Consider the following 16,850-nt stretch of genomic DNA (forward strand, 5'->3'; position numbering starts at 1 on the left):
CATGGTGTCCCTTTGGGTCATTGGATGACCTCCCTCAATGGTGGGCCCCACACCCCTGAAAAGGATCCGTGCGGAACCCTAGCCGTTTAGGGCCCACTAGAAATCTGGCTTTATGAAAGTCAGTGGGAGCCACTTTGGTTTGACCTAGATCAAACTAGGGCGTAATTACTATTCCCTCCCGCTAATATGAGTGCATGTGATAGGGAGATTCATATGATGAACTTTCTAAAGGCCTTCCATCATTAACATGAAGATGGGTCCTTCAGTAATGAGGAAGCACCATAAAATTGGGCTATCCATTTGTTGCTGGATTTGTCGGAATGTTTCATAAGATGATAGGGGCGTCATAGACCGATGTGGAAGGGGCTTACCAGAAAATGGAAGACTCTCTCACGATACCTTGGCGTTCACAAATATGATGGGTAAGCACTCACTGGACAGAAAGGTTTAACCTAAAATGGCATTGAACCTTGTCTAACAGAGGCCAAAGGGAAACCTCATATGATGAGTGGATATGATCCTTCATAGAAAGGTAGTGGGGTTATGCAGCTGGAACAGTTGGTTCCATGCACCCTATGTGATTTCCCACATTTTCAGAGACAATTCGCAGTCTCCGTCACTGAGATAGGAAGGAAATCTCAAAGATGAATAAATGGGAATGGAACATAGATTAAAAGCCATATCTATGTAGATAACATGAATCAAATTAAGTTGTGGACTAATGTTTGTTTTTTATCAAAAATGGTAAACGGACAATTTGCAAAGCTGTTGGACAACAATAAGCTTAAGGGCCCAAACTATGCTGACTGGTACCGAAACCTTATGCTGGTCCCGACTTCTGAGAAGTTGGAGAAAGTGGCTAAAAACCCTGCCCCGGAGTGTTTGGGTGATAGGGCTTCTGAGGCTTGAAGAAGGAACTATTAGGATTGAGAGGAAAAAAACTCCTTGGCCTGGTGTTACATCATTGCCTCCCTGGACAATCCGATACAGAGGCAGTTTGATTAGATCAAACTCGCAGAGGACATATTGGATAGTTTAGAGACAATGTATGAAGAGCAGAATCATTCTACTCGGCAGAAGGTTCTAAAGCAGTTCATAACCGCTCAGATGTCCAAGGGGCAACAAGTTCATGACCATTGTCTTCGGATGATGCATCTTAAACTCTTTGTCTCATTCCTTCAATCCGTTCATCATGAATTACAACATGAATAAGCTGAATGCCAGCGTTTAGGAACTCAACAATATGTTGTAGAGGGCCGAAGAACTGATTAAGAAGGATGAGTCTATTGCTATGCTTGTTGAAGCTAGTAAGTCAGGCAAGAAAAAGAGGAAGGCAAAGAAGAAGCCTCAAAAGAAAGCCACCAAGTCCAAAAAGCAGAAGAAAGACAGGGCATCTGATGCATGTCATTTCTGCAAATAGACCGACCACTGAAAGAGGAACTGTCATCAATACTTGGAATCCAAGACAGGTAATTTCGAATCCTGTGTCATAGAAAATAATTTGTTGGTTACTTCTGCTTCTTGGTGTATTGACTCCGGGGCATCGACCCATGCGTATAACTCATTGCAGGGGTTCAGGATAAGCATCAGACTGAGTGACGGAGAAGTAACGTTTTACTTGGGGACTTCTGCAAGTGTTGTAGCTGTGGCTGTAGGAACCGTAGAGTTATTTTTCAGAGAATGATCAATTGTACTGAAAGATTGTCTTTATGTACAAAATTTGAGAAGAAATTTGATTTCTGTTTCAAAATTGTGTGCGGATGGATATTCTATTCTTTTTGGTAATACAATTACTGTTAAAAGAAATAACAAATTCATCGCATACAGAGAATTTGAGAATGGTCTCTATGTTCTCCATCCTTCTTTGGAAACTAACATAGCGGAAACTACGTCGGTTGATATCCCCAAGAAAAGAATTTGTGATACAGTTAATCCGACGTGCCTGTGGCATTACAGACTTGGCCATATCAGCATTGGTCGTATCACAAGATTGGTAAAGGATGGTCCTTTGGATTTTCTAACTGTAGAAGATCTTTCCACTTGTGAGCCTTGCCTTCGGGGTAAGATGACGAAACAAACATTTAATGGTAAGCCTGAAAGATGTACGGGCACACTTGACCTTATACATACTGATGTATGTGGTCCACTGAGTGTTAGGACTCGTAACCAACACGTGTATTTCATTATATTCACCGATGATTATTCTCGGTATGGTTACGTGTACCTAATGAGACACAAGTCCGAATCCTTTAAAAAGTTCAAGGAGTTCAGACAAGAGGTCGAGAAACAGTTAGGGAGAGAAATTAAGACCCTTCGATCAGATCGAGGTGGCGAGTATCTCTCTGACGAATTCAGGTACTACTTGAAGGTCAACGGGATAGTATCACAGTTAGCTCCTCCTGCTACACCACATCTTAACGGTGTTTCAAAGAGGAGGAATAGAACCTTATTGGATATGGTCCGGTCACTTCTCGTACACTCAGAGTTGCCCACATCCTTTTGGGGTTTCAAATTGGAGACTGCGATATACGTGCTGAATCGGGTTCCAACTAAATCGGTTCCGAATACTCCAATATGAACTTTGGACCGGAAAGAAACCAAGTGTCAGACACTTGAAAATTAAATAATTGCACGATAGTGCTACATGCTCTCCTGCCGAGAACTGCGCCTGGTCGTGAAAACATTGATGACAAAAGCCTATGATCTACGGGATGAGGTGATAACACAGTGCGGCCAACTTGTTAAAGACCTCATACAGGTGCCGCTCAATGAGGAAGACCCCGAGAGAACGGTCCAGATTGGCTCTCTCCTAGATGACCACCTCCGAGAACAACTTGTACAGCTGTTGAGGGATCACGCCGACATGTTTGCTTGGTCAGCGCTTTATATGCCGGGGATTGACCCCAAGGTCATCACATTGACTTGAGCATGATTACCTGGGGATAACTCCTCGGGCCTCTAACTTCCTTTCTCCTGATCACAGGTCTTGAAGCGCAACCTCGTCCTTATAGCTCAGCCCCGTCTTATCAACAAGGACTATCTAGTTGCTCTGCTCAATTCGTGCTCCACCTCGAATTGAGCAACATCAACTTCCCTTTTGGATCTGCAATTTCCAAAACCATTGCTGGAAAGTTGCCTTACCAGATGAACTCTTATTGGGAAAAGATGACACCTTGGTGCTTAATTGAAGTGACGGACTGCCAATCCAATAATTGCTGGTCATGATTGTAACTTGGTCACGGCTCAATTCAAATGCAGTAGTTGGAGGTGAAATACCTGGTAAGAGGTTCCTTGGACGTTGAGAAAAAGAAGACCTTTCCTTGGACGTTGAGAGCAAGAAGACCCATCCTTTAATGTTGAGAGCAAGAAAGACTCTTAGTGAGCGGGAATCTTATAAATGAAATAGGATTGGGTGCTTAAGGGAATTTCGGATGGTGAGTTTTAGAAATAAAATCCCACTGACATGTAAGTTTTAGACGTTTTGAAAAATTATGATGAACTTACGATAATTCATAAAATGTGATGGTAGGTTTTAGACAATTTCTCCCTTTTTTTTCCTTTAATTAGTTCTAAAACTAATCAATCATTTCATTCAAGGGTTTAATTTCTAAAACCCTGAAATCTTAACTCCAAAGTCGATCATTGTAGCAGGAGCAAGTTCATCATTGTAGAACAGTCACAAATTAAAACTTGCTTGCACTGCATTTTCTAATTTAACCACATCAACGTGCATTGAGTGATTGATGACAAGCTCTACAAGAACTTGCGTTCGTAAAATTTCTTGCCTCAGATGTTAATTGAACATTTATCCAATAAAGGATCATCATTCTCCAAGAAAATCAAATCTAGGTAAAATAAAAATAGAAGTACTGAATCACAACTCCTCTCGATCGGTGCTTGTAAATAAGTACTGAATCACGACTCCTCCTGAATTGGTGCTTGTTTTCTCTCTTGGGTTTTTGAAAAAATCTAATCAAATTTAACCGCGAATTCACATGCAAATAATTCTTAACAAATAGCTAACTGAAGGGTGGCATTTGTCTCATAAAATCACCCAATAGAGGAGGTGTCAGTCTATTTTGAAAGTAAAAGAGAGGTTTTAGTATTAAAAAAGGGGAGAAATTTCATATTATTACGCTGTATTTTGGGCTTAGTGTCATTTGGTCTCCGAATTATAAAACACGAGAATTTAGTACTTGAATTTTCAAAATGTGTCAATCTAGTATCTGCTATTAATAAGCCGTTAAGTTCTATTTGAAAGACACAAATACCTTTCATGTGTCATCTATTTCTCTTTATCAACCACCCAAGTATTGACAAAAAATGAATAGTTTCAATGCCCACTGACACGTAACCCTAACTTTCTTGAATAGAAAATGCAAAGATTTGAGACTATTCATTTTTATCATGTGAATGGTTGATAAAAAAAATTAGATAACACTCAAAGAACATTATATCTTTGTAAATATCACTTAACGGTTAATTAATAACAAATAATAATTAAATTAACACATTTTAAAAATTCAACTACTAAATTATTATATTTTAAAGTTCAGGGGCGAAAATAACACTAAGCCAAAAGTAGAAGATACTAATCACGAATTTTCCCATAAAAAAAGGCAACATGAGGAAAATCCAACATGAGTTTTGCACAGTTGGGGCTTAAATCTTCAGGTGTTGGATTGGGCCTGGATCTATAACAGTTTGCCCTTGCTTCTATGATGCTGAAAGTATAAGGTACCGGCCGGAAGAACTTTGATCAATTATAAATTTATAATCTTCAGTAAACTATTGCCAGCTGTTACCACTTTTATAACACCGATTGATTTAATGATAAGGTGATATTTAGGTGACACGCACTCTCTCTCTTGAGTTCTCTCTCTCCTTCTATCTTTCTCCCTCCAAATCTCTTTTTATCGACTTTACTATCATTGCTCACAACACCGTTCTCTCCATTACAAAACCATTGTCGCGCTGTCCTCCGCCGCTTACCGATGTAAACGGATTTGGATCCGATCCGATACTATTCATATTGCATTCAATCCGATCCAAAGATTTAATTAAATTTTATAGGATTCGATTTGAATTATTCTATTGAATTTTTGGATTTTCGGATTTGATTTGATCCTTATTTTTTTAAAATTTATAATTATTAAAAATAAAAATAAAATACACCAATTTAAATAAAAACAAAAAATACAAATATTTTTTAATTATTTTCATCATACATATACATGCTTTTTATAAAAAAGTAAATAATATAACAAATTTATAAAAATACAATATATATAATATATTTATAAATAAATAAATAGCATATATATGTATTATATATATTTATATTTATAAATATATAACACATTGGATCAGATTTTCTCGGATCGAAAAAGGGGTGATTTGAATCCGAACTAATTTCTAACCAGTTCATAGGATCCGATCCAAAGATCTGATCAAAGGTGATCCGAATTTGACCAAATAAGATCGGATCTCGGATTGAATTGTATCCATTTATACCCCTACTGTCACCCTTCTTCTTCTCGCTCCAAAAACAATTCATCCTTGATACTCTTCTTCCAAAACCCATCTCTGATGCAATTGACTGAGACTAATGGAGTAATGGTTGAGTAATCTTAGAGTAATTGTCTTACTTTTTATTCCTCCTTTGATTATGCTTTGACATTGTCTGCAGGGATCATTAATCACAAAGATTCTTAGATTGACAAAGCTGGGGGCAAATGAAAAAATATATGCCATATCCAACACAGCACGATTGCCTAATTCATTCCAGATTTTTCTGAGATTCACGAGTGTTCAAAATGATCTTCATTGACTATTTTAGTTTTGGCAACGAGCTTGCATAAACCCAAGTTCTACACAGGAAAGAAGTTGTTATTGCTAGGGGAGGAGGAAAGGCGGGGAGAGAGTACCAACATTAGAGATTACAGAGGGAGGAAAAGTAGTTGGCGGATGAGAAGATTGATTCAATGATTCAATGATGCAAGAGAGGGAGAGAAATTTACTTTTGATTTTTTTTTTTTTTATTAATTCTCCATTTCAAACTTATCATGAGGGATTGACGCTCATGTACGAATCTGAGAGGTGAACAGAGTAGAAAACGGAGAATCCTGTTCCAGACATACGGGGGAATTAAGGGGTGGGAGTGGGACTAGAGGTGGTTTCGAGCCGAGTTAAACCGAATATTGGGTTATTCGAGTTCGGCTTACTGAATTTGTGTTAGTTTTGAGCTCGGCTCGGTTCATAGCTCACAAATTTGAGCTTGGCCGACTACAAGCCAAGTTTTTTTAAAAAAATAAAAATTATAAATATAACATATTTTTTATTTTACATACAAAAAATTAAAAATTAGAAAAATTATTTATTATTATACATATAAAAATAAAAAAAATACATATAAAAAATGTTTTTATATGTATATTTTGGACTACATATAAAAAGTGTCTGTTTGGTTTTTGGACTACATTGAGTAGGTAAGTTATGGACTTCAAGTGTCTTCTGTTGGTGGCAAACTGGCTGGTGAACATATTGGCGAATTGGTCCCAATTTTTTATGGAACCTGGGGCCAACCTTGAGTACTAGAGCCAGGCCTCTTCTTTTAATGTGGTTGGGTAAGCGATACACATACTCACATCTTTAGCTTTGTGGAGTAACATTAGAGCTTGAAAATTGTTTGCATGTTCATTTGGATTTGTGGTTCCCTTGTATGTCTCAAAGGGTGGTGCCTTGAAGTTTTTAGGTCTTGGCACCCTAACATTAGAGCTTGAAAACTACTCTGCTATTTACCTTACTTCCTTATTGTTTTCTTTTCTTCCTGATGCTTCTTTGGTTGGAGCAAGCTGGCTTTTCTTCCTGGCACGGTGAGCATGTCTCCCGCACTTTTTCTTTGTTCCTACAGACGAGTTGGCGGCCTCAGTCTCAATGGGAGCCGTAGCTCAGCTTTCCACCAGTAGTTGATTATTGTTGAGAACCATGTCATCCACGCAAGGCCGATTGTTGGTTTTTCCTGGTACCCTGTTGGAGACCTGGACATGGTTATGGACTCGAGATGGAGTCAATTCGTCGTGGCCGACCTGATTCAGGCCAGTGTTTTGTCGGGGTACCTGGTGGAGAGGTACCCAATGGTTGTGTTAGCGTACTTGCCCCAAAGGCACTTGCCCCAAAGGCACTTGCTGTTGTTGTTGCTGCCTTGCTACAGAGGCGAACTTGTTTTCCTCTAGGATTTAAGTTGCTCACTCATTCCCTACATGCATTGCACCAGATCATAGAACTAGCGCGCATCAACTACTATAGGAGCCGCTGCGTGCTCTACTACAGGAGGAGGTGCGTTCACATTTTCTAGTACAGTAACGGGGTGCAAAGGAATGTCGATTTGTCCAATAGTAATAGTGGGGATTCGGCCATTATAATTGTCGTTATTGTTGTTACTAGCAAGCTGATTGCTTGAGGAGGCCATTTTTAACTTTTAAAGACAATAATAGAGAATTTAGCTTTTGTAGTGTGTTTCTAGAGATGACGCCAATTGATGTCGCGCAATATGGACGCTCTCTCATGTGTAGTGACTCAGACTCCAACTAGATGTTTATCTGGTTGGGCCGAGTTGATATTCGGATAACTGAGCTGATATGTGCTACGAGAAATAGAAGGTGAGAGTGCTCGGGTGTCTTTTACCTGGGGAGGGCACTCCGATACTCAAGTTAATAGACTCTCAAAAGTTCTTTGGAAGATTGAGAGAGCTTTAGAAAGTTTTGTGCGCATACCTTTTGAGTGGGATTGGGTGCCTTTTATAGGTCCCTGGGCTCAGGGGATCCTGAGTAACGATCTTGAGCCCCTTGTGGAGCTGTTTTCCACTTTTCCTGGTGTGTTAATGTGTTAGTTACGAGATTCTCGCGAGGTTACGATCTGTCTGAGTGAAGTTGAGGCGTGTAATGGGTGAGCTGTTCTAACGGTCATGCTATCGGCACCTTCGGCAGTGAACTGCTGGGGACGGTTAGTGAGCTCTTCCTCGCAGGTTGCCTTAGGTCCTCTCAACTCAGCCAGCTCCTAGAGCAGGTCATCGTAATCTTATGGGGTCTGCCAGTTCAGCCTTGTCGAGGTGGAGGTCGGCCTGAGCGAGGTGCTCCAAACTAACTTACCGAGATGGTCCACTGACTCAGTGTCGAGATGTCATCTGGAAGCCGCATGTTTCCGTGCGATTGGGAGAACCAAATTATCCCTCATCAAGAATCTTCTCTCTCTCTCCCTCTCTCTCTTTCTCTCTCTCTATACCTGAAATAAATATCTGGACATGAAATGAAATTGATTGAACTTGTTAAAATTCTGGACAAGCAACCTCAATCAAATTTTAATAAATCAATCTCTAGACTGATTCAACTTATTGAAAGAATTAGTCAGCTATCTCTAATGGATTATAGTACCCCTCAAATCTTAGCTGATAATGATTAGAATTCCTTACCATATAAGAATTCAACAATTACTATAGGTAACATAGTTCATGTTTTTCAGTAGAAGAGTTCTGAAATCAATTTTGTTGAACAAAATTTGTCTATGCTTGTTATGATTTGTTGAATGGAAAAACTGGCCTTAAAAAGTTTGAAAAAATGATCTTTTAAAGTTTTCCAGAATATGACAAAATTAAATTGCTTTAAAATTTATAGAACACTATAAATAACCATCACACTCTTATTTGTCATTAGTAGGGACAATATTTCAGGCTCTTACCAATAAGAACCAAAATAATCAGCACATAAGGTACTCTATACAAAAATAGTCCAGGTAAGTATTACAAGTCTTTCTCTATAAACTTCCAAAAATTATACAATCACAATTATATATTTTTTAATATGTATTGCTTACATGTAGATTATTGCATTTATATTATACGAATTCTTTGCTACAACTATGTTACTACATACCAAAAATAAAATAACTCATTAAAGGTAATTTTCAAAAGAGATGCGTGCAACAAAAAATGAATATGGAAAAAGAAGGTATTGAAAGACTATTGCAGGAAAGAAGGAACCAATATACCCAAAGTGTTATTGAAAATACTAGAAAAAAAGAACATAAGAGATGTTAAGTCTTTAAATACTTTCGATATGATACCCAATACCAATACTTTAATCTTTGATTGGAATAGGTAGGGATGATCATTTCAGCCCGGTTCAGAAATTTGGGGCTTGGGCCTGGGTTTTGTGTTCAGGCCCAACCCGGGCCTGGGCCCACATCAGGCTTGCAAAGTTTAGGGCCGGGCTTGGGCTTAATACTTCAAGCCCGGCCCGGCCTGGCCCGCATATATTTAAACTTACTGTATAATGTATTCATATATATATATATACATGTTATTTTACATTGTATTATATATTTTATATATAAATATTATGACATGACATGTATAATTTATATTATATGTAATATTTTATATTATATAATGTATAAAATAAGTTTATATGTATGTTATGTCATTTAATATATAGATATATAATGTTTTATATATGAGTGACATTGGCCCAAAATCAAACCCAGCCCAGCCCAACTCGGGCCCGTATAAACCTGGCTAGGGCTTATGTTTCAGGCCCGAAACCCTGGGCCGGCCCGGACCAGGGCCCAACCCTAAGCTATAGCCCTTATAATAAGTGCAAAGCTTGGATCGGGCCCAGCCTGGCCCATCTTTTGATCACCCCTAGGAATAGGACTTGGGGGTCAGAAATCTACTTGAAAAGGAAAGTGTGTAAAAGACAATATTAGCCCTCATTAGTCAACTCCTATTGTATTATGACTTGAGAGTTGAGAGGATTTTCAATTCCTAATTCATCTATTCTTCTGTGTGCGCATGTGTAATAATGGGTCAATGAACGCCCAACACGACAAGGGGACAAATGGGAGCCCGGATCTCCTGCCCATAAGAACCCTGTCTACATTTATTGCAACTATACATGGAAAACATCTCATTCTCTGCATAGATTATGCAGGGGGAGATGTTCCCAATTCATGGGGGGTGGTGTATTTTGAGTAGGCGTGGGCTGAAGATCCAGAGTCGTGTAATGGGCAATTGGGCATATACAGAATCGTATTTCTTCTTCTCTCCAACTGCTTGCTCTACTATTCTCTTTCTATATATATTTGAGCCAGTTAGGGCTATTCACAAGTCAGGTTGGGTCGGTTTATTGGCGTTTTTCCAACTGACCCAACTTGGTCGGTTTACCTATAAATAAAACCGAAGCCGACCCAGTACTAAGTAAAACCGACTTAGTCGGTTTGAATCGGTTTGGGTCGGTTTTGTGAATTATTATCTTGGTGTGAACGATAAAGGATTCAAATATAAGAAAGCAAAGGCTAGATGCCTGAAAATTAAAAATGATTTAATGGATTAAAATTAATATTTTATATATAATATGTATATTTCTGAAATAAAACTGAAATATATATATATATATATATATATATATATATATAATATTTTAGATATATTATATATATAATATATATCTAAATCGGTTCGATTTCGATTTTCACAGATGAAAATCAAAACCAAACCGAACCATCGATTTATATTTTTTTATAATCCAAAACCGACCGATGCTGAAGAAAAACCGGCCAATTCAAATTGAATCAGACTGGATTGGTCGGTTTGGTCGGTTTAGATCTTGTTATAAACAGCCCTAAGCCAGTCTTAATTGTGATGTATCAGCGTGGCTCTAAAAACAAATTGCGATGCATCGGGCGAAGTTATTTTCAGCGAAGGAATGCTAGTATTCAGAAACACTGATTCCGGAGATTCAACGGAAGGTAATAAATCTCTATCTCCCTCCATCCGCTTCTCTGTTTTCCCTCTTTCTTTTCACGCCGAATGGAATTGATTAGGGTTCAAACTTCAAGCAAACGAAAGTTGAAATTATTGATTCGCTGATATCTACAGATGCCAACGAAATTTTTTAATTCTTTCGTCTTTCTCCATATGTTAGACTTCTGTGTGCTGTTTTTCGTTTCTTATTCAGTCATTGATCTGTTTTTTTTTTTCCATCTTCAAATGGAAAATAATGACAGTGTTATTTTACTCATGGAGTTCGTCGACTTCCATAGTTATTAGTCGGTCTGTTGAAAGATGAGCCCTAGGCCAGGCCCCAGATGGTTTGACTTGAACAAAGAATCTCAGAAGTAGGTGTAGGTCCACGATTTTGTCGCCTATTAAGGGAATGGGCCCCTTCTCACGAACGAACATACCTTAGATTCCAGTGTAGAGTCCACTTGTTCAGGAAAATATCCCCTTTATGCCCATCGAAAAGCCACACCAGATCATCAGTGGCTACGATCTGATCTGCCCAATGCTGTTTTTCCCGAGAAAACAAAGGATTTGGAGAAGAAAGCAAACTATAGAAAGAAAACAGAGGCTACTCTGCAGAGAAGAGGAAGCATTGCAGTGATCATCCTAAAATCCATCCATATAATACACTATTACCAAAAAATTACGCTCTTTGATTAAGAAGCTGGAAAGCTCATGGCGTCCATCTGCTAAGCTTTAAGGAAATTTGCTTTCACTGCAAATCTTCAATCCACATTAAACATCATACTGCGTCTAAGCAACGGCGGTTGAACAATATTTCATACGGCTTAGTGGTTTCTCATCTGAGTCATCTCATCGGAAAGAAAAGCAAAGACGGTGTCTCAGCCGACGAAGCTCCTTTTCACATTGAAAATCGGTACTCGGTATGCTGTTTTTATTTAATAAAGAGAGAGATTAGTTTAGTTTCACATCTGCCATCCATGATCCAGCCAACCATTCTTGCTTGCAATGCCCCTAATCGAAGAAAGCACCTTTAAAGAAACTCAACTTGAGAATTTCTCAGCTAATCAAAATATAAAATCTCCTCTGTTTCCATTTCTTGCAAATGGTTTTGGATTCTGACCGAGGGGTTAGGGCTCTGCACGAGAAGCTCATTAATGGCTACCGCACCTCACTGAGGAAGACAGGGCGAGGGTTTCCCTACAATTTTTTTCCCTCTTTTGACTTTTCTTTATTTTGTCCCGCGATCGAGATTTGTGAGGGGTTTAGAATTTTTCTATCGGTTCAGTTTACAAATAATTTATAGGGTAAAATATATTTCGCTCCGCTGATGTTTCTCACAATCATAAAAACCTCGCTGTTTCATTTTAACAAATACCTTTCCTGAACTTTTCACATACTCGACAAAAGCCCTCTCTTCCGCCACTATCATGAATGGAAAATTTTAGACTGATGCATCAGTTTTTTCAAAATATTCATTTTATCCTTTTATAGATTATTTTATATATAATTATTGAAATAATCCTATTTTAATTCAATAAAAATATATATTTCAGTAATTTAGATGATCGTTAAAGAGGTTTTTGTTGAATTAAAATGAAATTATTTTAGTAATTTTGTATATAAAATAATTTATAAAAGGGTAGAATGGGTATTTAAAAAAAACTGGTGTACCAATCTAAGTTTTCTGTTTGGGACTATGACACAAGTAAGGTTTTTTTTGAATTTCTTAAAATTTCAGGGGAAGTATTTATTAAAATGTAACTATAGGGGAGGTTTTTATGATTATCAAAAACTTTAGGAGGTTTTTATATTTTACCTTATTTTATAAAATTTAATAGGTTGTTGCAGCTTGCAGGTGACCAGTTGAGTAGGGATTGACGTGTCAAAATTTTAGGCGATATTTGGTTTAAAGAAAAATGTAAGAAAAGATAGGAAAATTTATCCAAGGTTTGTAAAAGTTTTCCTCTCTTTTCTTTCTTTTCCCTATTTTGTCCTTCAAATCAAACATAACCCTAATGGACTAAGTCAAAATCCCTCCGATTCCACACGCACAGTATCTGGAGTGGAGATAACGGGATGGCCATTCGTGATTAGTCTAACAACTTCGCACAAGTGAACCTTCGGGTCCGAGTGTAGCTGACGTGTACATTGCGAAATAAATCATAGATGTTGCAATTTTCCCGAGTTAAAAATAAAAAGAAAAAACGCGTTGGTTGATGGTGTTTTGACTAAAATGTTGGAACTAAACTTATAAGAATAGGTTTGTGAATTTGTTTTCCGGAATTGAGTTGCAGCAATGGCTTCCAACAATACTACAGTGGCACACCTATGTCCATCTCCAATGAAGCCTACCTCCAATGGAGCCTTCCAGGGAGATAATCCCCTCGATTTCGCACTCCCTCTTGTCATCTTACAGATATGCCTTGTCCTTGTGGTTACACGGACGCTTGCTTTTCTTCTCCGTCCTCTGAGACAGCCTCGCGTCATTGCAGAGATCATCGTAAGTCCCCATTTCCTCTTCTTTTTTTTTCTTTCATATTATTCCCCTTGCTTTTGTTGCTACGATTACGATGTAATTCGATCGATGTTTGATTAACTTTATCAATCCAGTGGAATAAGAAACAGAGCATTCACCCAACTTTTGTTTTTCTCTGCTCTGTTGGCACTTCTTGGCAGGGAGGAATATTGCTTGGTCCATCGGCACTGGGTCGTAACAAAAGCTATCTAAATGCAGTCTTCCCAGCAAAGAGCCTTACGGTGTTAGACACCCTGGCCAACCTTGGTCTCCTCTTCTTTTTGTTTCTTGTAGGTGTGGAATTGGACCCAAAGAGCCTTCGTCGGACTGGAAAGAAAGCCCTCGGTATTGCTGTTGCTGGAATCAGCGTCCCCTTTGTCTTAGGGGTCGGTTCATCCTTCATCCTTCGGCACACAATCTCCAAATCCGTGAATGGACCTCCTTTTCTTGTCTTCATGGGCGTAGCCTTCTCCATTACTGCCTTCCCTGTCTTAGCGCGTATACTGGCTGAACTTAAGCTCCTCACCACTGACGTAGGCCGAATGGCCATGTCGGCTGCCGCAGTCAATGATGTGGTTGCGTGGATCCTACTCGCCCTCGCCATTGCTCTCTCAAGTAGTGGCCACTCTCCTGTTATCACCCTCTGGGTCCTTCTATCTGGCTGTGCTTTTGTAATTGCTTCCATACTCGTATTTCCCCCCATTTTCAAGTGGATGGCCCAACGTTCCCAAGACGAGGTTAATATTTGTGGTACCTTAGCTGCCGTTCTGGCAGCCGGATTTGTTACAGACTCTATCGGAATTCATGCCCTGTTTGGTGCTTTCGTGCTCGGAGTTCTAGTGCCAAAAGACGGGACTTTTGCTGATGCTCTTGTGGAAAAGGTGGAGGATCTTGTATCCGGCCTCTTTCTTCCTCTATATTTCGTTTCAAGTGGATTAAAAACTAATATAGCCACCATTCAAGGGGCCCAGTCTTGGGGCCTATTGGTCTTGGTTATAATTACTGCATGTTTTGGGAAGATTGTTGGGACTATTGTAGTCTCCCTTGCTTGCGAACTGCCTTTCCGTGAGGCTATTACACTTGGTTTCCTCATGAACACCAAAGGCTTGGTGGAACTTATCGTCCTCAACATCGGCAAAGATAGAAAAGTAAGTTTCATCTTCTTGTGAGTAAATTCAACAACTGACATAGTACCAGTTAAAATATGATTTTCTGTAAGACATCCAACCAATACTGTCTGTCTCTATTGACCAAACCCAAGTTCATGTTATTACTTGCTAGAACTCATCTTAGAGGTTTCTTGCATATTCAATGGTATTGACTTCTTCTTTAACAGTAGGCGAACTTTAGCCTTTAGAGGATCGTTCCATCTTATTCATCCAAGAAAGATGTAGTATGTTATTATTCATGTTTATAATGATGTTATATTTGATATCATCTAAATTATACACACTTGTTGCAGGTTTTGAATGATCAAACCTTTGCTATCATGGTTCTGATGGCTCTCTTCACTACATTCCTTACCACACCACTTGTTATGGCCATATACAAGCCTGCAAGAAAGGTGGGCAGGGCTGATTACAAACATAGAACAATAGAGAGAAAAGATTCAAGTACACAGCTTCGGATTCTAGCTTGCTTCCACTGTACAAGGAACATCCCAACATTGATAAATCTTATTGAGGCCTCCCGCGGGACAGAGAGGCGGGAAGGACTGTGTGTCTATGCCATGCACCTCATGGAGCTCTCTGAGAGATCGTCGGCAATTCTCATGGTGCATAAGGCAAGAAAGAATGGGATGCCCTTCTGGAATAAAGGGCAACAGTCAGGCTCTGATCATGTAGTTGTTGCATTTGAAACTTTCCAGCGATTGAGTCATGTCTCTGTGCGGCCAATGACAGCCATCTCGGCATTGTCCAACATACACGAAGACATCTGCACCAGCGCAGAAAGAAAGAGAGTGGCAATGGTGATTCTTCCATTCCACAAGCATCAGAGGCTCGATGGTGCAATGGAGACAACACGAACGGACTTCAGGTGGGTCAACCAAAGGGTTCTTGATCAAGCTCCATGCTCTGTTGGGATCCTTGTTGACCGTGGCTTTGGTGGAACAACCCATGTATCAGCAAGTAATGTTTCTTATTCAATCACGGTTCTCTTTTGTGGAGGACGTGATGATCGTGAAGCACTGGCTTATGGATCACGCATGGCTGAGCACCCTGGTATCAGTCTCACTGTGATCCGTCTTTTATTGAGGCTTAATCCAGTTGAAGAGGTAATCGAAATTGATATGAATGCCAGATCAGACGACAAAGAGAAGGCAATTGATGACGAATGCCTTGCTGTATTCCGGCAGAAAGTCCAGAAAGACGGTTCTATTAAGTATGAAGAGCGTACAATTGGTGATACTGCAGAAATCATTGCTGCTGTTCGAGAGTTTAGTCGTTGCAATCTGTTTCTAGTGGGTCGAAGGATTGAGGATAGTGTTGCAGCAGTATTGGATAGAATAAGTGAATGCCCTGAGCTAGGACCGATGGGGAGTCTGTTGAAATGCTCAGATACATTGGCAACGGCATCAGTTTTGATTGTGCAACAGTTCACACCACATTCTGTTTCTGTTGCATTAGAGGAGCCCGGAAAGTATTCAAGTTCTGACTGATTGCCATTCTAATTTTCTGTTTTACTTTGCTTTGGCCGTTGGTAATCCGTTCATGGTTACACCAAATAAAGAGTTTATAAAACATTCACATACAGAAATCCAATTCCAAACCAACTGATTGCTATTCTATTTCTCTGTTTTTCCTTGTAATTTCCGGTTGTGAGTGTGGGAATTGCTCAAAAATCAAAATGGACGGTTGCGGTTGGTAACCCGTTCATGGTTAACTAACTCCAAACAAAGAATTTATGAAACAATCACATAGAAATCCAAACGAATATTGTCAGTGAATGTTGCCCGTGTACGGTGTGGTGGAAATGAAATTGAGCCAATAAGTGATTCATTTGGATAAGCATTTTGCTTTTGATCTGTGCGATGGAAACAAAATTGAGCACAAGTGTCTAAGCAATTTAGTGAGAACTGCTTTTAAAATGATCACCATCCAATGTTTTGAAAACCAGACGGACCGTCGGACCAGAAAACTGGGAACCGGTCACCTAATCGGTTCTGTTTCACCCAGAACCATCTTTTGGCCAAAACCAATGAACCATTGACCCAAGTGATCAAACCGTTTGAACCATCAACCCAGACAATGGTTTTGGCTGTTTTTCTTTTTTCTTTTTTATTTTTTATCAGAACGGACTGTCCATTTGAATTGAACAGTCAGACTGTCTGACCTAAGAACTAGACCCCTGAACGGTTTATTAATCCGTTGTATTTTAAAAACCTTGCTTTAAAGCCCTAGGTTGAAAATTTCTATACGATATGCCCAACGTGGGGCATCTCACATCGTATCAAAAAGCCTTTGATAAGCCAAATGATACCCAATCATCTTCTGGTATGAATGTGTCCATTGCGACTGTGTTTTAATCGAAATA

General features: G+C 39.2%; 1 protein-coding gene across 3 annotated transcripts; it reads left to right on the plus strand.

Annotated features, from left to right (window-relative positions):
- The first annotated feature begins 10,706 nt into the window (after nt 1-10,706).
- On the plus strand, nt 10,707-16,073 carry LOC104600280 (cation/H(+) antiporter 18). 3 transcript variants are annotated; one of them, XM_010263144.3, is made up of 4 exons: nt 10,707-10,803; nt 13,096-13,301; nt 13,478-14,464; nt 14,779-16,073. In XM_010263144.3, exons 1-4 carry the CDS (start codon nt 10,761-10,763, stop codon nt 15,973-15,975), a joined length of 2,433 nt encoding a protein of 810 aa, XP_010261446.1. In that variant the 5' UTR covers nt 10,707-10,760; the 3' UTR covers nt 15,976-16,073. The 3 variants fall into 3 exon arrangements, with proteins under 3 accessions (XP_010261446.1, XP_088751602.1, XP_010261447.1); XM_088895476.1 differs by lacking the exon at nt 10,707-10,803 and adding an exon at nt 10,841-11,714; XM_010263145.3 differs by lacking the exon at nt 10,707-10,803 and adding an exon at nt 10,842-11,721.
- Nucleotides 16,074-16,850: the final 777 nt, after the last annotated feature.

Source organism: Nelumbo nucifera, chromosome 1 (genome assembly GCF_055504915.1).
Source record: "Nelumbo nucifera cultivar China Antique chromosome 1, China Antique-T2T, whole genome shotgun sequence".
NCBI classification, from domain to species: domain Eukaryota; kingdom Viridiplantae; phylum Streptophyta; class Magnoliopsida; order Proteales; family Nelumbonaceae; genus Nelumbo; species Nelumbo nucifera.